This window comes from Dermacentor silvarum, chromosome 4 (assembly GCF_013339745.2).
Source record: "Dermacentor silvarum isolate Dsil-2018 chromosome 4, BIME_Dsil_1.4, whole genome shotgun sequence".
NCBI lineage: Eukaryota > Metazoa > Arthropoda > Arachnida > Ixodida > Ixodidae > Dermacentor > Dermacentor silvarum.
This window is the reverse complement of record NC_051157.2, coordinates 59,089,915-59,110,247: the sequence shown is the minus strand read 5'-3', so window position 1 is coordinate 59,110,247 and position 20,333 is coordinate 59,089,915. Positions and strand designations below refer to the sequence as shown.

The 20,333-nt window shown below is 47.1% G+C and overlaps 1 protein-coding gene across 1 annotated transcript; it reads right to left on the bottom strand.

Annotated features, from left to right (window-relative positions):
- Positions 1-6,189: 6,189 nt before the first annotated feature.
- LOC119448629 (beta-Ala-His dipeptidase-like) lies at positions 6,190-20,333 on the bottom strand. Its single transcript, XM_037711860.2, has 10 exons — positions 20,142-20,333; positions 19,168-19,323; positions 17,366-17,523; positions 16,148-16,222; positions 14,313-14,457; positions 13,154-13,253; positions 11,203-11,374; positions 8,554-8,639; positions 7,310-7,470; positions 6,190-6,327 (listed from the first exon to the last, which is right to left on the bottom strand). Exons 1-10 carry the CDS (start codon positions 20,331-20,333, stop codon positions 6,280-6,282), a joined length of 1,293 nt encoding a protein of 430 aa, XP_037567788.2. The 3' UTR covers positions 6,190-6,279.

Below are 20,333 nucleotides of genomic sequence, written 5' to 3'. Positions count from 1 at the left end.
TGCAAGTAGAAATAAACTCAGCTACCGAGGGCGGCCGGTTGGCTGCTATGGCGGCGAGGATGTGTTGTTCCCGTAACCCATGCAGCAGGTAGTCAATCTTTTGGGCCTCAGAGAGGTTAACGGGGCAACGCTCAATGATCTTCAACTTGGCAAAGGCATATTGGTGCAAGCTTTCGGATGGGGCCTGGGTTACCCTCATGACCTGCTCTTGCCACTCAATGAGGGACAATTCTGTACAAAATGTGTCCTTCAGGGCGGCACTCCACGTGGTCCAGGTGCTGTACTGGTTGCCGAACGCGAGATGCCAGTCTCGCGCCGTGCCTTTCAGCTTGCTAGCTGCGATCAGGCGTGTGGTGGCGTCGTCCCACGAGGCGAGCTGCTGTACTCGTCGTACGTCGTCAAGCCATGTATTGACACTGTGGCTGTGCAAACCAGCGAATTGCGGGATGGACGATGACAGGTCTGGCAGTGTCGTCACCGTTGTTGCAGGGCGAGGTAGCTGCTGGAACAGCATGGCGAGGCTCTGTAGAGTGGCTGGGTCCAGCGTCAAAGACGCCGCAGCGTTCGAGGCGGATTCATTCGTTTCAACCGGGGGGGCGGGGGGGGGGGGTAGCTTCACGCTGCTGCTGAATGTCGGCTTGCAAACGCTGAACGAGCTCCTCTTTCGAACCTGTGAGGTCCAGCTGTCGACGGGCCAATTCTTCGCGTATAAGGTCGACGCCGAGGCGCGACATGGTCACCGCGTCGAGATTCTGCCACACAATTCCGGGCATGATGCACTGCGAAACGAGGCTGCAGGCGCACGGGAGACTAGGCGAGTGATCGCTAAGCCTAGTTGTCGACTAGGGCGAGTCAACATTCACGGCACTCTAAATATGACGGCGGTGCTTTACACAGACGAGCGGTAAAATGGCAGGAGTATCTTCAGGCGTGAGTCTTCGGCGGCGTGAGTGCGTAAGTACAATGACGAATGCAGTTGAGAAGGCGTACTGACCGGCGTTCGACGCTGGCGTTGTTGCTGGCGTTCGACGCTGGCGTTCGAAAGGCGTTCTTGCGCTGCCGTGGCTGAATGGCTTGGCTGAGGTTCGGGGTCGACTGCGCCAGATGTGAGGGCTGGGCGTGATGGCTGAGGCGTGAAGGCTGAGGCGATAATAACAGGGTAACGAAACTATTTATTAGAGCATAGTGGCACGCGCCAAAAACCGTGACCGTCCGTGGCGGCGGTCGTAGCGAATGGGAGAGAGCCCTGTATCGCTTGGGCTTGGCGTTGAGTCGGCGTAACAGCGCTGTAGGTGGCGCTAGTGATGAGATAGGCGGCACATGCGGGCGCTCACAGAGGTCGCGGAAGATTTTTGTGCGAATGTTGCTGGCGACTTGGTTCTGCTGGTTGACTCCTCGCTACATGACGTTCCCGTCGCGAGAGATCAAAGCATGGAAGTGCCTTTCTCTATGGAAGAACTGCAAGCGGCCTTGGCTGCGTGCAGGCGGTCGTCATCACCCGGTCCTGATGGGGTGACGTACGCTGCCTTAAGGCACCTAGGTTCAACAGCACAATGCTATCTTCTGGATATCTTTAATCAATCTTGGCATGACGGCATAGTCCCCGACGATTGGAATTGTAGCAGACTGGTGCCTCTACTGAAGCCTGGGAAGTCTCCGCTGAACATTACATCGTACCGCCCGATTGCACTTGCGAGTTGCATCGGTAAGGTCATGGAGAGGATGTTACTAACACGCATGGAATGGTACCTCGAATACTATGACATATACCCTGAGGATATGGCTGGCTTTCGACGTGGACGGTCTTCAATTGACAGCGTCATCGATCTTGTGACATCCGTGCAACAACAAAAAGCTCTGAAGCGCCTCTCTGTGGCACTCTTCTTAGATGTAAAAGGTGCCTACGACAATGTAACCCACGAAGCCATCCTCCAAGCCCTTGAGGCTGCAGAACTTGGAGGCTACGTCTTTAGGTGGATTAGGAGTTATCTGTCACGGAGATTTGTGTTTGTCCTAACTGAAGATGGGCCGACAAATAGACATATCTCCAGTCGTGGTGTCCCACAAGGCGGAGTGTTGAGCCCTACTCTTTTCAATCTTGTTCTAGTGGGGCTCGCCGAAACGCTACCACAGACGGGTAATGTCTCGCTCTACGCAGACGATATTTGCATCTGGGCGTCCGGCCTGACAAGGCCACAAGTGCGCGCCAGAGTACAGAAAGCGGCAACCCTGACAGCGGCATACCTTCGCCGACAAGGCCTGACGATATCCGCAGAAAAATGTGCACTAGTGGCATTTACTCGACGGCCGATGTATTTTTACCCGGTGTGCATCGAGGGCCAGTCAATTAAGTACAAGAAAACTCACAGGTTCTTAGGCGTTATTGTGGATCGCGACCTCACGTGGAGTCCCCATGTCTCCTACATGAAGAAAAAACTCATTTGTATTGAGAATATGTTTAAATTCGTAGCTGGAAAATCGTGGGGACCATCCGTGCACTCCATGTTACAGCTATACACGGCACTTTTTCTCGGATTCCTGCGATACAGTCTTCCTGTCTTGTCCAACACATGCAAGACTAATATCCTTGCACTACAGAACGTACAAGCCCAAGCACTTCGGACATGTCTTGGCCTCCCGAGATGTTCATCGACAGCTGCAACAATTGTCATTGCACAGGAGCACCCGATCACCACTCATATCGTCGGTGAGACGCTAAGAGCGCACATTCGACACATTTCACGGCTACCATCCCATCATTTAGCCGATTTGCCATTGCGAAGACCACAGGCTTGTAGTAGGTAGTATTGTGACAAGACATCATGCCTCCATACCATCTGGCTTCAAGCCTGCGAAACGCCCAACATCGGCATTGTGGTGCCTCCGGCAAATTCACGTGTGCCTCTCAATTCCTGGGATTAGCAAAAAGGCAGACTTCTCAACACTAGCCCTGAAGCAATTGTCTCTGCTTGTCATCAACGAGTATTATTTTGACCGCATACACATTTACACGGACGGTTCCACCATTTCCAACAGCTCTACCGGAGCAGTAGTTATTCCATCGGACGCCGTCACTTTGCAATTTAAATACTCGCACAACACCACGTCTACAACAGCAGAACTTGCGGCTCTTCAAGGTGCACTCAATTACGTGCTCCAACAGCCTCCAAATCGTTGGGCCATTTTCAGTGATTCTAAAGCAGCTCTACAAACTCTGCAATTTTCACTACGACAAGCGTTACACGAGCAGCTAGTGCACGAAATTAGGCACGCTCATCATCATGCTCTCGAAAAAGGACACGATATTGTATTTCAGTGGTTGCCGAGCCATTGCGGAATTGTCGGCAACGACAGCGCAGATGCAGCAGCACGCTCGGCTCATCACAAAGATCAGCTGGTTCTTATACCACTCTCAAGAACGGATGCTGCGCGGCAACTTCAATCGATTGCTCGCCATATGACACTTCTGCGATGGAATTCACCGGGTTTCACCAACTCACGTTTGCTCTCTCTTGACCCTAACTTGCGACTTCGCCTACCACCTGGACTCTCCCGTCGTGAAACAACTTTACTGTGCCGTATGTGGTTGGGTGTCGCATTTACCAACGCCTATTCTTTCCTAATAGGGATGGCCAACAGTGCGGCGTGCAATTTGTGCGGGTGCGACGAGACTCTCGAGCACCTTCTGTGTCACTGTCCATCTTTTGACACTCAACGACGTATTCTCCAAGCTAAACTCAACCTGTTAGATGACAGAATGCTCTCGGAATAAAAGATTCTTGGGCCATGGCCTATGCATTCTTGCATGCAAAAGGCCACAAAAGCCCTTCTGGAGTTCGTGAAGAGTACTGGATTGTACGAACGCTTGTGACAGCGGAGATTCTTCTTTGCCAGTCTCTGCGAATGACTGACTCCAATTTTTTCCCCTTTTCTCTCCTTATCTATACTTGCCCTTTCCCCCTCCCCAAGTGTAGGGTAGTCAACCGGGCACGTCCTTGGTTAACCTCCCTACCTTTCCCTCTTCGTTTATCTCTCTCTTTGTCGCTGTTCAACTGCCAACAATGGACGCTGGGAGGCACAATGGCACAGATGCTGGCATTCGGCTACAAATTGACCGCAGCGGCACTTTGTCGACGGGGCATGGGACCGGCGAAATGGCAGTTGTCCTTATCACTTTCTTGCTGCTTGCGCAGGTTGGTTTTTCGCACCATATTTGCAAGTGGTGCCATTTCATTACGCCTGTTCCACCCCAGTGTTCCGTTTCTTTTTTGTTATTGAAGTGCCAGTATCGTGAAATGTCACGCAGAGTAATTCGCAGACGGCAGTTCTTGATGTTCCTGAGCGCTGCCTTTTATTCGTTTATTTTATTATTGTGTGAGTGAGAAGTTGAGAGAAACGCAGAGCCTTCTAGCGTGCAGATTGAACAGTTGCTCGAAGGACAGATTACAATTATTTCTAAATTCTCGCCAATTCAAGATGACCAAAGACAAACTAGCTGATATAACTGAATTGAAAACACGCCTGGATTCGTTAGAAATAAGTGTCCCGAACATAGAGGAAATGTGAACAGTAAAAGGTAATATCAAAGAATAACAGCAACGAAACCAAGATGCGATGTCCCTCGTTCTCGAGATATTAGATGACCTTGAAAACCGGAAAAGGTGTGCGAATTTGGTCTTCTACTGATTAGGGGACTCAGCGGCCGGCGAGACTAGTGCTAAGGCTGAAGATTTTATTCTGCAATGGAGACAGAGTCTAGGTGCGCCGAGGGCTGATAGCTTCGTGTGGACTGTGTTCTCGCCGCTTAGTTCGCGTTGAAGCGAGAGGCCACACGTAGGTCAATTACGCTCGCTGCTGCGGCCACGCTTCCTCACGCCGGCGTTTCGACAGCAAGTGTGCGCGGTCATAGAGGGAGATGTGTTCATGTCTGTCTGTGTGTGCGTAGCACCATGGTTGTTATTTTAGTTAATAAGCGAATGTTTACACGTTTATACGGTCGATAAAGCTACTATCCTTACTTCGTATAACTGTCTACTAACTTGGTATCGCAATCGATGCTTAGCTTTTCTGGCGAAACTGCGACATTGTTAAAATTAGCCTAGCATCTCATTAGCTGCGTACAAACACAGCTCTTATTAAGCGGTGAAGTATAGGGACAAGCGTTGAGTTCACTTCCGCTGACCAGAAGCTTCGGGGCTGCTACTCCAGAAGTATTATTTTAAAACTTCATTGGCCGATCCTTATACCAGTGCACGCTATGCGTAACTTTATCAATGACAGTGTATATAGGCCGTGTTTCTTCGGAGGAGCAACGGGATAAGAGTGGTGTAGCGGGGATATGGAAGAGTGGCGGGACGTAGAGAGACATCTTGACCGGAGTGGCCATAGTTCGCGTGTGTTCGGAGGACACGCTAGACTGCCCAACGCTTTCCACCATACTGCTTTGTTTGGAGGTGGCGTAGAGTAGAGTAGAGAGCTTTATTTCGCCACAAAAGTACATTTACGTACATGTACGTAAATATCGATGCATAACAATCGAATGACAAGATGCCATAATGATATGGCATTGCACTCACTTAAGTGTATAGCAGGTGGATCTGTGAGTTTTTCTTGGAAAACTTCCAATTTTGGGACGGTTGTACATAAGAGACCAAGAAAAAGTTTGCATAAATGGCTGGCGCCGTAAAAGGCAGGTGCCGAAAACAATGCATTGTCGGTATTGTAGGTAGCCGGCGCTTGTCACCCTTCTTAAATTATTATTTGCTCTACAATAGTCACCCAGGAAGTTTTGAGCGACAACAATGGAAGATTCTGCAAAGACGGTGCTTTTATATGAACTTCTATAGGCATGAATGAAAACCTGTTGAGTTACATTCTCACGTAACGCACGCTTCAAATGATTGTTACTAGCGATACCTATTGGACGGCGATCAACCTGTGTTGTATTTTTCGCAGTGCGTTTACACGAGTCATTGCATACAGAAACGATACTTATCTATATGTCCCGGACGGCGATGCTAGCACAGTCTGATTAGCTTTAGTTTTTTCTTTGTTTTTCGTCACATTAAGCAGGGAGACAAATACGTAGAGTATTTTCTGATTGAAGCGCGACTTCGAAGGAGCTCACTCCTTTGTGGCATCGGACGCTTCCTGGCTGGACAAGCAACTTCAGGACGATGTTTTGGTGAAACTTCTTTATTTAAACCAGTTGCTCACAAGTGAAGTGAAAGCAAGGGAGGTGGAAGTTGTTGCTTCTTTGGTGCTGAGCCGTTCGACGCTTCACGGAAACCTGGCGGCTTCGTAGCAATAAGCAGCGAATATCTTGGCCTGTAAAGAAAAAGCAAGGTTCAACGCTGTGTTTGGGCTGCTCGGACGGTGTTCTAACAATACGCGGAGCGACACGGCGCGACACAGCACGTGATGCGACTGCAGAATAGTTGTTTGCAAACCACAGCACGCGGACATGAAGAAAACAGCGTAATCAGTAAAGCAGCGTAATCACTAGTGAAAAGCTGTTGCACATTACTTTCAGTATATGACCCTCGCAAATGCTCGCGTCCTGCCAGGGATAAAACCAATCAGCTGTTGACGCCAGTATTGTCCGTGTGTGTTCCTTTTGTAAGTGTGTACACTGTTTCGCATAAAGGACACGGGCGCAAGAAAGAACAATGGGACACACAAGGCGCAATGGGAAAACTGCGCCTTGTGTGTCCCATCGTTATTTCTTGTGTCCGTGGCCTTTAGGAGCAACACTGTACTTACTTTTGGCATACCGGCAGGCCCAAGTACATATATAGCTACCTTTGTGTTCCTTTGTTCTCTTCAAAGCATGGGCGTGTGGTCATAAGTGTTCTTTTTTTAAAATTTTGGGACATTTCTTCTATGTTGCGCGCGGATGGGTCACCACAGCGTTCCGTCTGCTGTGGACATGCACCGGCCGAACCACAGTGCGAAAAATCTGTCTTGCTGGGCTTCAGAGCTCAGTCGTTATGTTGAACGACCGAATCCCTCCAAGAAGCAACCATGCTCGCTGGAAAACCTATATTCGATAGCTTGCTGCTATACTTTTTAAGGAGTGAACCAATCAACGTAATCTAGGCCACTCACCGAAGCAACACTGGGCTAGCATTTTCTTAATGATTAATAAACGTATTTTTTTCTCTTCTAAGATGAACCCGTACCAACTAGGCCAACAACAAGTTCTTTGTACTCGTTTTTTTTTGGTTGCCGTAATTCTTTTATCAGAACATTTAACTTTCATTTAACTGCATTCAGAAAGCAGATTAAAGGAGGCGATCCCTCAGCTCACCCCTCGAACCAAGTCTTCGATGGGAATGTTCTCGTTGACGCAGTAGCCGCCGGCCGCACTGATGGGCATCTGGATCACGTTGAGGCTCGCTCTGTCGCACAGCGTAGATGCAACGGCTACGCTGGCACCACTGCGCATCAGGCCTGGTGCCGTGCCGTACACTGCAAAGGACAGGTGGTAACACAAGTGCACCATGCTCTTGATGCAGCCGCACTCGGAAGCACACACCCATGATTATTTGGCTTGCCTAGGACCACTAACGCTCTTATGATGCTTCATCAGTATCTTCGATGCTTTACTACTGCGACATGAGTTAATGGCTACTTCACTTCGACTCGCTCTCTCTATAATATATATATATATATATATATATATATATATATATATAGGAAAGGAAACCGAGGGGCCTGATTGTTGTTAGTCAAATCATGAGAAGCCAACAAACAATGGCACGAAGAACAGCATAGGGGAAATTATTTGTAGTTGTTAATTGAAATAAAGACCTGATAAATGAATGGAAATGAAAGTGCATGAAAAAAACAACTGGCCGCAGGCGAGATACAAACCCACGTCTTCGCATTACGCGTGTGATGCTCTTACCAATTGAGTTACCACGACACCGTTTTCCCATCCACTTTCTGGGGTATTAATTTCTCAACCAGAACCAACCCTGGTAGTGTTAGCCAGCGCCACCACTCACGACCATGGCAGTGGATTTAGAACATCCTGTCTACCGTAGGCGTTTTCGGGTGAAAGGCAACGGGTAAATAAAACCGCACATGCTTCCCGAGGGCATCAAAGCTGCCGGATTCGATATGTATATATAAACGTGTTGGAAATTAGCAATTTAACAAGAGCGCCGACTCTTCAATGCCTTACATGGTCATGCTAACGATGGTACAGCACGTTTGATCACAGAAGCGAAGTCTGCTGCAAGGGTTGCTGTTCAAAAACCCTTGCTGGACATTTCTTATCTGCAAGAGAAATGTCTGTTGGCCGCATTTGTAACGCCTATGTCGTGAGACTGCAATGATGCATAGCATATGATTAGAGATAGCGCAGAAATACGCGCAAAATAGAGGACAGGACGAGCGCTCCTCCTGACGCCTTTTGTCTTGTGCCCGTTTTTTTGTTTCCCGCGCACGTTATATTAATCATCAACGGTATCCATCTAGCCCCCTCACCCTGCTGTGTACCACCCTGCAGGATACTACATACTTCGTCGCACTCGTGGTAACAAATACCTTGCTTGACGGCAGCTTGCGCGGCTCGGAAATTGGCGGTTCTTGGGTACGTCGTCCACGGTTCGCAACTGGTTGTCATGGTGACTCTGAAAGAAAGAGAGAGGCACACTTCATATTTAGCCAGCAGATGGTGTTAGAGAGAGAGAGAGAAAAAAAATCCTTCGCAGCTATCTGCTGTCAAAGACGGCAAAGCTGTGTGATCAAGTTCGCACACTTTTCGAGTTTGCTAGGGGTCTGTTTGCTGGCTGTTACTAGTGATGATTCTCCAGCGATGCCGCCTGAGCGTTCTCATCGGCGTACTCGTAATACGGCCGCTTCGGATCTCCCATTCTGCTTGGCGCACACGCTGGCTGCGTTGCTAGACGACACTCGCAGATTTCACCGCTACAGCCGTACAAACTCCTAGCTGACCTCCAACGCGGAGCTGGTAGAACCACGCAAAAACGTTATCTATTCCAGGGAAGTTTATGAAAGGGAAATTTTATTTTATAATGATTGATAATTATACGTTTCAAAGCCTGATGAAATTTGTGAATTTGGGATTTGGAATTCTGGCTGTTATTTGATTGACATTTGATTCCGAGCACAGTGCCGCCGCACGCCAACCTTCACCGGCGCACAAACACGGCTGCAAAACTACCCTTAACAGCTTCGCTACAAAGTTGAATGTACAAATGAAATCCTCGAAATCCGACACAGTAGGGCAATAGGTACTCCGACGACACGACGACGACACGACGATAGGATCAAATCCTGGTTAAGTAATGGAGTTTTCTTCACTGGTTGTTGGTACTGCTAGCCGCTCGTAGTTATTGATACGTGCACAAAGGCCCGCCGCGCTGGCTTGAGTAACTATGAAATTGCGCTGATGAGCACGAGGTCGCTGATTCGACTCCCGGCCGCGGTGGCCGCATCCCCACATGGACGGAATGCGAAGACTCTCGAGTACCGTGCTGTGGGTGCAGGGGGGTAGAAAATTAATCCGGAGCTCTCCACTACAGCGCCCCTCGTAACCGAGAAGGAAAACATAAGCGCGAAAGAAACAAGGACGAGACGAGAACACAGGACTGGCGCTTTCTTTTGACAGCGAAAGCTGTATATGGTTAGGCGAAACGAAAAACCATTCGCCCCATGTTTCTCTAAACGTCTCCATTGGCTGCGCCGTCAGTCACGTCGTTCTCTACGGCGCTCCATTGGCAGCGCCGTTAGTGACGCCATTCTCTGCGTCGTACCTGCTCTGCCCTCAACGCCGGCTCGTCGGGTCGCCGTTGTCGCATGCGTTCGATTATCGATATCTCGAGTAAGCTCGGTGTCGTGATTAGCAGCGTCCGCCCACCATTGGCGCTTGCATTCCACTTCGCGATTTCAACGTGGACATTTCGTCACAGCCGAAGCCAAAGTGCCGCTCGAGAAACTCCCGCCGAAAGCCGGCGTTGGCCCCGGCGAACGCGTTCCCGCCATTGCCACGTTGACGCTGCCCTGCCCGCAACGCCGCCTCCTCGGCTCGCCGTTGTCGCATGCGTTCGATATCGCGAGTTAGCTCGGCGTCGTGGTTAGCAGCATCCGCCCACCATTGGCGCTTGCGTTCCATTAGAAGCACAAACATGAACTCATAATTGAGAAATGCTTCAATACAGCGTCGGGATTAACCCTCTGCTAAATACCGGGGCCGCACGTTTCAGCTTCGCTGGTTAACCATCTGTACGAAGTGCTTGGGCGGTGTTTTTTTTAAAAGTTTCTTTCGCGCTTCTGCTTTCCTTCTCAGTTATACGAAACAACTCTCCCAATAAAATGTTTTACTAACCCTCAGAATCCTCTGTGCCATTTCGGGACGATAAGGCCTAACATTTAGATACGTGCCAGAGACGCCATCAACGCTCGATTAAGTATTTTTAACAGCACAGAAAGTTCTGGGGCGAGTTTGTGCGAACGCACGATCGGAATAAAGACGACGACCGAACAAGCGTTTGTCCGCTCGTTCTTTTCCTGCTTTCGTTTTTCTTGCGCCGTTAGACCGAGCATATTCTCAACAGATAACAGATAATCTTTCTCATCGTTTTTACCCAGCGACGAGATCTAAGCCAGTAAATTTGCCGTAGTAAAAAAGTCTACATGGTTCTTGCTATAGCAGACTGTCATCATTCTTCTAAAGACTACTGCTACCAGTATATTTTTGGGCAGCGACAGTATATATATATATATATATGAATGCGACAGTATATAGCTTATCACCTTTCTTAGCGCGCCACTGTGATTCTATGAGACAGCGTTTACGTGTGGAGCATCCTCCTTCGTTCTAAACAAGCCGGAGCCCGTTTCCGGCGAGTGCGTCTGGCCGGTGAGTGGAGCACACGACGACGGCGGCCGTCTCAATCTTCTCTCTCCCTCAGTGCGATATCCCAGCATTTACATGTCCCGCGAGAGACGACTTATCCATCTCGCACTAACCTCTTCTGGCGCATTAATGCGATTCCTAGCGCCGACGGTAATCGTCATTTTCGTGTAGTCGATGCGCTAGAAATGTGATGCGATGCGCCACTTGTCGCAATCATGTAAAGGCCGCTATTGAGCCTATTGGGTCGATATTGGCCCTTATTGTGTTCTCCCCCTCTTGAAGCGTAGATGCGACACAAGTCGCGGCGCACTTACTTCAGTCTGTTAGGACTTTTGCGCTTGGCGAACTCGCTCTCCAGGTGCCTGGTGATGCACTCGCGCACTTTTTCGCTCCTCTGATATGGCACAGTGCGAACGGAGAACTTGCCGATCACGTGACCTGGAATCACCGCTTTCCCACCGGGACCGGAGTAAGCTCCATGTATGCCTTAGAGACGGGGAGAAAGTGAAAGCAAAGAAATTTGATCAAAACAGTGGCTCGAGACAGGCTTCCAATTAAATCTGCGTCAAAGGTGACATAGCTGAAAGTAAACGTATGTACAAATCGCTATGAAGAATGGGATTGATAATGGGATGAATTCTACATAAAGGCCCTTCAAGACACTGTGAGCTCGAAGGCGAGTGATCCGTGCATTTCGGCTGCAGCCTGTTGCCGTCACACGCGCGGTGCAACGAGGCAGTAAGGCACTAGAACAGTTAAGACAGTGCTCGGAAGACAATGCTACAGGAGGTGAAATAAGTTGACTGCGCATGACACGCAAGCGAGGCGACGAGGAGGAGTGGGCGTGCGGCTGCATGAAGCTTGCTTGCAGACGGATCGAATTCATGTCTCTCGTATATGGACTGGTCGACAGCTTTTACTTTGGTCCCAGCCCGCCATAGTGGCGTAGTGGCGTAGTGGCTTTGCAGCTGCGCTGCTAAGCCTGAGGACACGCATCGAATTGCGGCCGTGGCAGCCGCCTTTCGATGGCTGTGAAATGCGACAACACCCGTGTACCGTGCATTGCATGCATGTTAAAGAACCCCAGGTGGTCAACATTAATCAGGAGTCCCCCACTACGGCGTGCCTCATAATCATATCGTGGTTTTGGCACGTAAAACCACTGAATTTATTTTTTGAGTTTTGGTTACGACATACGCAGGACCTTGTTGGCATTATGAAATGTGAAGGAGGCACCGGAAAAGTCGTCCGAGGAGAGCACGTGATTTTATTTTAATTGTCAGAGGTGGTTTAAAAGCCCTTTAAGGTGGGCATTCAGGCTAAGTGGTGCTTATGGTGCCCATCAGGCAGCGTGTTTAAGGAGGACGTAGTAAAAAGAAGCACATCAAGCACTGACTTTCTACTGGCTTATTTTATATGAGCGAACAAATATATGAATGAGGAGACATACCTATTATTCTTCTTGCTGAAATACAGTTTACATGGTGCACAGAAAGACTTTCTCGCTTTCAAAAATAAGAAAGGTAATTGTATCGATGTACTGAAGCTGATCTGTTCTTGATCGAGGAGCATAGCTATAGTGCGGCTGGTCATGTGGCTATGGCTAATCACTCGAATTGTGCAGGTAGATTTGCTTGAGGTTGGTAGATGCGCTTTCGTATTCCTTTTCCTTGGCAACGTGGATAGCTGGGCGAATTGGTTATTACTGACTCAACTTGTGGCATCGAGGCGACACAGGACAAGCACATAATTAACGCTCGTCCTGCGCTTCTCCCTTTCTGTTTATATCACCGCTTTTTGTTGCAAACAGCGATTCGCACGATATGGAAAAATTGAACACAGCCGGCCTCCTGCTGACCACTGACCACCTCTGGCAAAGCTCAGTATAACTGTGCTGACTGTACAAATGCAGCCAACGGTCGGTTAAGAGCCGACTAAGCCAGAATGTGAATACTGTACTTACAGACTGCTTCGGATGCCCTTTAAGACGAGCAGCACGTCAGCCCCAATGAGCCCTATCTATCGCACTGACCAATGGTCAGCGTGCTTTGTTGTCTCGAGATAAGTAATACGAATGGGCTGTTTTAATGAAGGAAAATTGTTGGGTGCGTGGTGCTTTGTGCGCGGCTGTTATTAGCGCTCGCGCGTGCGCACGCGCTCCCACGCACGCACGCCCCCCCCCCCCCCCCCCTCCCCCCCAGCTCTCTTTCTCTCCCCAGTTTTTCTTGACCATTGTTGCAATCAGAATCGATCGATTTAGCTTACCATGAATGCTAAGGGATGGGCACTGCCAGATGCGCTTTAATGCCTCCACCTTGTCTTTTTCTGTCAGCTGAGGCACACCCAGATTCTCGCGAAAGGTCTCCTGGAAAGCAATGTTCGCGAGTGTACAATTTGATTGTCACGCAGAAACACTCATGACGTTATAAAAAGCATAATTTATTTTTTTTGTTACTTGACCGGATCTTAAGGAGTATGGGAGAATGTAATAAATAATGATGGCTGTACGGATCGTACTTTCTGACGGCCGCATTGTTATCGATGAATAATGTTAAATGTGCTGTAAAATGCGCTGCCATTATTGTAGCTTGCATAATGGCGAATAATGTTTGTAAATGTTAGAACAACGTGATACCATGCATATACTTTTTTATTTGAATAAATAAATAAAGATTGAGTTCTGGTAGCTCAATATTTGTTCGTAATAAAAATAACTACAAGAAAAAAAAGAACATTGATTGTGGTCGAAATACAATCAAAAGATTAGCACGACTGCAATCAATTTCCTCATAGAGAGAGCAGTGTTAGTAATTTCGGTTCAAATTAGTATTGCCTGCTTATCGTTGCGTTAGAGCAGATGTAAATTTAGAAAGCTAGGTGCTACGTGTACAAAATAATCATCAGGCTCATTATTACTTTGAAATCTTTCTTGGTAATTGTAACTCTTTTGTTGCTCTAATATTAGACGTTATTAGTCAATACTTGGCGGTTATAGTGGAGATAGAAAGGCCCAATTTGAACTGAGTGCTCCTGATTTTAATCACAGTGTCTATACTTACTTTTATCTTGGATGATAACCCTAGAAAAATAATGTAATTTCAATTACTAGATAGGCTTTGAAACTATCTTACTTGATCACCTGCTGAGCGACTAGTCCCAGTGATACGCATTACTTTACGAGAAACCTTAACAACAGCAAAACATGCCGTCGCCACGCTAGCTAGAGCATAATAGATGCAACGGTGCGAAAAAGTCGAGAACACGAAAACACACAAAATGTGCATGTCAAGTGACACCGCGTTTGAACCACAAGTTGGCGCATGCAGCGTACATTCTGCGTGTCTTCATGTCCTCGACCCTGTCGTGCCGTTGCGTGGATTTCAAATATGTACGAACTAACCCGAGCATCAGTACATTGTCATACCAGGTCGAATCGGGCGTTTTCTAAAATCCGGTTCTCATCTTCCGTGATGTTGGCCAGTTCGTCGCAGAAGCCCGGCACTGAGACGCAGCCGTCGTCGTCAGTGAGAGAGTTGAGCAGACTGACCACGTCAAACATGCCTTCCAAGCTAAAGACAGGCAAGGGTGAGAGTAAGAACGAGATGGAAAGAGTGTTACGGGAATGGCAGTGCGAGGCATTACACTTTAGTTGAGCGCTGGCGCCGATAATTTTGGCGATATGTTTCAAATTCAGACATTTCTCTCCCTGCAGAAAGACAGAAGCAGGCCGTGATAACAGCAGCACCTTCTTCAGTCTTTCTGGTGCAAACAATCACACGGACGAAAGAACGAAATTCGAACGCACGCAGAAACCATACAAAGTTGGCTGTCTCATTAAGCTTCATGTTTTTAGACTATCTTTGACCGCCTCTCGCCACCATCGAGCTACGCACATTTCGATCCGTTTCGACGTTCGATCCCAGCCGCGGTGATCGTGTTTGGAAGGGTGCAAGTTAAATTGGAAGAATATCAGAAGTCCCTCACTACGGCGTGCCTCATATCAAATCGGGGTTCTGGCACGTAATACATCAGAATTTAATTTCATAATTGACTAAAGCAGCTCAACGTGCTGCGTCTCTCCTCGTTCATATATATAGGGCCACTCCAGTTGGGGCCGCCTGTGCAGTCTTGCACTAAGTGCCAACTCAGAGCGCAAGTGTAAACACGCACCACTGAAGCGCTTCTCTTCTGCCGCGACCGAGCTCGGCTGTGCATCCACCGCGGCGGAGTTCACGTCATCACTGCCCTAATTAATCGATTGGCGCCGCGCCCTATACACACGTCTACCTCACCTCCCACCTCTCACAGCCTCCTCTTCACACTTCCTATCTATTAGATCCCGTCGCTTTATTTCCTTCTCCCCTTTTCAGTTCAGCCACCGCAGCATCAAAAGTGGTCTTGCTAGCTCCACAAATAAATTAAATTTTAGGGTTTTACGTGCAAAGTCGCGATCTGGTTGTGAGGCACGCCGTATAGTGGGGGACTCCGGATTAATTTTGACCACCTTGGATTCTGCGAGGTGCACCTAAATAGAAGTGCAGGACGGTTTTTGCCTTTCGTCCCCATCGAAATGCGGCCGCCGCGGTCGGGACCAAACCCGCGACCGGCATCGAACCCGTAACCTCGAGCTGAACAGCGCAACACCATTGTCACTGGGCTTCCACGGCGGGTTATACAGATAACACTTCGCTTTTAATATTAACTGGCATAGTTTCCAATGGATAAGAATGCCTTATTTGAGGGCTCCTAGATGATTTTTTTTCTATCTGTATGCCAAAGTCTCAACAGACACGCGTGTTTTTGCGAAGTGAAGCCGCCACGTCCAGGAAGAATAAAAATTTCCAGGAATTCGACAATGAGAATTTGAAGTTACTTCGTGTCATGGTTAATCACCGCTTGTTATGCGGCTTCTGGTTCAACGAAAAAAAAAAAAAACAACTTCAGTACATTGAAACCCAAATACTATCGAACGTTACGAAGTCTAACCTACTAAAGTTGTGCAGACGCCCGTCTTCATGCAAAAGAGGAGCGCAGAAGCGTTGTGGAAGAAAGGAAACCAAGACAGGAAAGCATCCTCTTCCTGGCTTGGTTCTGTCTTCGTTAGCCGGCCTGTTTAGGCCGTAAACGCACTTATCTCGTCGCCTGTCAACTATTTCTAGGCTGCACATTCTCTCAAGTAAGCTGAAGGCTTTGACAATGCATCTTTACACGTACATTTAGATGAATCAGACTACTTTTATCGCCGTCTATAGCACTCACATTGTTCCTCCGTACACGCCAGAGTGCAGGTCTTGACCGGCACATGTCACGTCGACTTGGAAGTAGCACATGCCCCTGATAGAGATGTCAAAGAAGAATGTCGCGCACAGGCTCAAAGAGGACGTTGCGTTCATCCATTGATACGGCTGGCACACAGATATATCTTGACACCACAGTTACCATTTTAGAGGCGCTTGTAACGGTTTCAACAAACATTTGAAAAGGTGGTGGGGCACTGGTTAATCTCAAGCGGATATTATGTCATATAATCGTACCGGGCTCTTGAAAAAAAAAAAAAGAAAGTTCTGACACGAGTACATTTTTATCTTTTCCCGCCGACCGCTTTTCACCCGCCTAATCACTGCTACAATGTTATCACTCGGCTCAAGACGCACCTGCAAATATCGGAGCTTTGCTGAACGTTGTCACCATTCCTATAGGGAAAGAACCTTGTCTAATCAGATTGCAGGCTTGAAGCGAAAAGTGGTTTTCCCTCAGATCAGATTTCAATGACCGATGACTGTGCTCGCCGGAATCGTTTTGCTTTGAGTGTAACTTGTTTTTCTGGGCAAAAGTTCGCTCTATGAAACGTGAAATTCGTGACTCACAGTTTTGCTACCTGCCTGGTTCTTCGCCGTCACTACAACCCGACAATACACACCTGCGAATAGTGATAGCTGATGTGCGATGATGACGAATAACATGCTGTCAGAGGTTGGTGATAGTAGCGTAAAGTTAATGTACGATTTTATGATATTGTTATCCGGATCGAAAATGAGTACTATCGACCAAAAAAGTTCACAGACCACAGGATCTCAAAAAAAAAAAAACGCTACATATCCGAGCAGCCTTTAAAAGTAGCCAGTAAAACCGTACATCACAATGTTGTTCACATATACCATTAGAGGCTGGAAATGGGAATACCAGGCTGCGTTTTGAGGCTGCGAAAATATTCAGCTTTTTGTCAGGTCCCTTGGTCTGCAAACATTTTTGGTCGTTAGCACGTTGGTAAATAAAGGCTACGATCATCATGAAGGTGCGCGAAAACGGAGCAGGTAATGGAGAAAAGAACGCTACGCATTTACGCAGCTTTTTCGGTAATCATCGATTACCACCTAAGTCAGCTTTACAATTTTCTGCATTTCGTAAAGGAAAGGTTAGCGAAAGGTATTTATGTCAGCACCGGGTGACACGCATAAAACAACCAAGATGTCGTACCTTAGGCCGAAGGAAAGACGGGGTTTAGTTCTTTCAAGCCAGCAGCCATCTGACAGAACAACGCTGGCGGTCCTGGAGTAAAAATCGGTATTCATTTCCGACTTGATGTAATCCATGAGTTCTTGGGAGCCCACTTCCTTCGTGGAGTCGATGACGAACTGCACAATCACAGAGGAAATTTGTTGCAGCTAGTACGCTCATGGCATTTTGCGTGCTACCCTTCTCGAATGTCTTGAATGTTTTTTCTATGTGATGATCAAATAGCGACTAGCATGAAACGCGCAAGAACATAGTGTCGTTTTAATTAAACTGCACTAGGTCTACCATGTCTCCCTAAATCGAGCTCTCGGTGAAGCAGAAAAAAAAAAGAGTTTTTGAATTAATTTCAACCCCCTGGGGTTGAAAAACTCTCCCTTTAATCACTCTAAACCTATGTGTTTCTATTACTCGTTCATTAACTTAATTACCGTCTAACAAGTTGGGGAGATACCTACAGCTCCTACTTTATATCATTACAAACATTGCAAAATCGGGCTATAAGGTTGCTTACATTTAGCCCATTGCAGACTAATTACAAGAAACTCCTTAATGGCGATTAAATTTTCACAGTCGATAAGTTAGTTACAATGTCGGTGTACGTTTTTGTCAGATCTCTCAAGAATGAAGCTCCGATTGCGTTACTTCCGGCAGCACATCTGGTCAATACTAACAACACTAGGTTTACTTCATGCAATAACTTAATTCTCCCGAAAATACGTACTAACTACGGTAAAGCGAGTCATTTTTTCATCTTTTTTTATTGTGGAACAAAATTCCGCCACACTTAAAATCATTGCAGTTTACTTAATTGTCTGAAAACAAATAAAGAAATGACTAATTATGGACAGAATCAACGTAGCTGTTTTTGATCGTGGAATGTTTTAGTGATATCAGAAATATTGTCCTCTATTTTCTTTAATATTATTGTTCTTTGTATATCTTACACATCCATTAAAATTTCTTGATTTGTTGTTTTTGTTGGCTATTCAATACCATGCCCGCCGCTGCTTCTTCTTACAGCGCTGAGCTTTTGGTTATTATAGTTGCCTTTTATCGGCTTCTTGTTTATCTTTGTTTTGGACTGTATACTTATGCTTTGTTTGAGTCTTTTATTGAACTTTATTGTATTAATTGTAAGACGTATAGTGTTCTTTCTTTTAGCATTTGCCCTTTTTAAAATTATATTGCACGCTAGAACAAATAACTTCATAATACGTTTTATCGTTGCAACTTATTCTTTCTATTGAGTTTGTCCTCATGGGGGATCCCCCGCAGTCTCCGACTATGGGACCTCCTTCTGTATATGACACCCATCGAAAATTGTATAACACTACAGCACCAATAAAATCTGAAAAATCTGAAAGTGCAGAAGCATTTGTGGGTTCTGCCTCCATATCAGAATGCGGCAGCCGCGGTAGGGGATCGAACCCGCGTCCTGCGTGCTCAGAAGCAGAACGCCATACCCACTGAGGTGCCGTGGCCGGTGCTCAGTATATACCTAGTTATGCTCATTCGCGTAACTCATCGCCAAGTTCAGGTGTCATTTGCAGAGCAATGAAAACTAAAAACCGTGCTCTAGTATCCAGCTAGACTAGTCCATTAGCCGCATAACTTGACTTTGTAGGATGTGGCGCAGACGGTTTAAATCTCGCTCGCAGCGAACTGTCATTGTCCGCTGTCATTGTTACCAAAGTGCGCGTACATTAGCAACATGAAAGAGGTCACTGTCTTCCCCTGCGAAGCACGTATTCTCTGGCACTCACTCTGAGATTGACAGGCAACGCCACGCCGGCGATGTTGAACGCCTTCAAGGCCCATATCCAGGCAACCATGGGTCCTTTGCCAGCAGCACAGCCTCGGCCGTACACCTTGCCATCCCTTTCTTCCGGCACGAACGGGTCCATGTCCCAGCCATCGGACTGCACAAAGTGTAGATTTCTTGTCTCTGTGACCATATACATATATATAAAAAAGCTAATCGCCATTTAGTAAAGTGATGGGCACGTCGTTTCACAAGGCCTTTTCTTGCGGAAGTCTTGCGAAACGTATCGCGAAGCTTGTCCTTGTGCGTCAGGATTGTTGTACAGAAATTCGTCCTTTTATTTTCTGTACCCTCTGCAGGCTGTAAACCAGGTTGGACTGATTATACAGTCACAGTTATAGTCGTTATGGGAGACATATACGGCAACGCCCTATCAATACCCTTTGATACTTAATGGCTGCTATTATAATTAAACCTTACTGGCTGCCATTAAAGACTTTAGCTGTCCTTCAGTCTCCAATATAAATCATATAAAAAGCCAGCAGTGAAATAAAGATGGCAAGTCGGAGTGAAATGCTCATCACTGAAGATGTCGGAAGTGGAAATGAGGATATGAAACTGTGTAATTTTTATATTTCTTTTGCTTTTGTATTCCCTCGTTCTTCTAGGTTCATTCTCTGCCCTCGCTTCCTCCCTTGCAGAGTAGCATATAGGCTGATACATCTGCACCGACAAATATTTCTGTGTAAAAAAAAAAAAAAAAAAAAAGAGAGCTTTCTCTCCGTACCGAAATAACAGGACAGAGAGACTGGAAGTGCACGTGACTGACGTCATTATGAACACCGCAGCTTGACGACGTTTGCTGATGTACTGCATTCAAGCCCCTTCTGTTTATAACGTGATTTGTAGAGTTTATATTATAGCCTGTTGACGATTTGTCTATATATAAGCAGAAAAGACAATGATGCAGCGCACTTTTTTAGCCGGGTGCACATCGAGGTAGCCGTATGCCATCACAGTGTTCTTCCTGCTGTCATATTCCGTGCGACCCAGCAGAACCGGAGGCGTAGACCGGGTGCTGCCGTAGTAGACATTTTTGTCCCCTTTCAGTGGCACCAGATCCACACGCACGCCTTCGTTTTCGAGCGCCTGCAAAGAAAACGACAT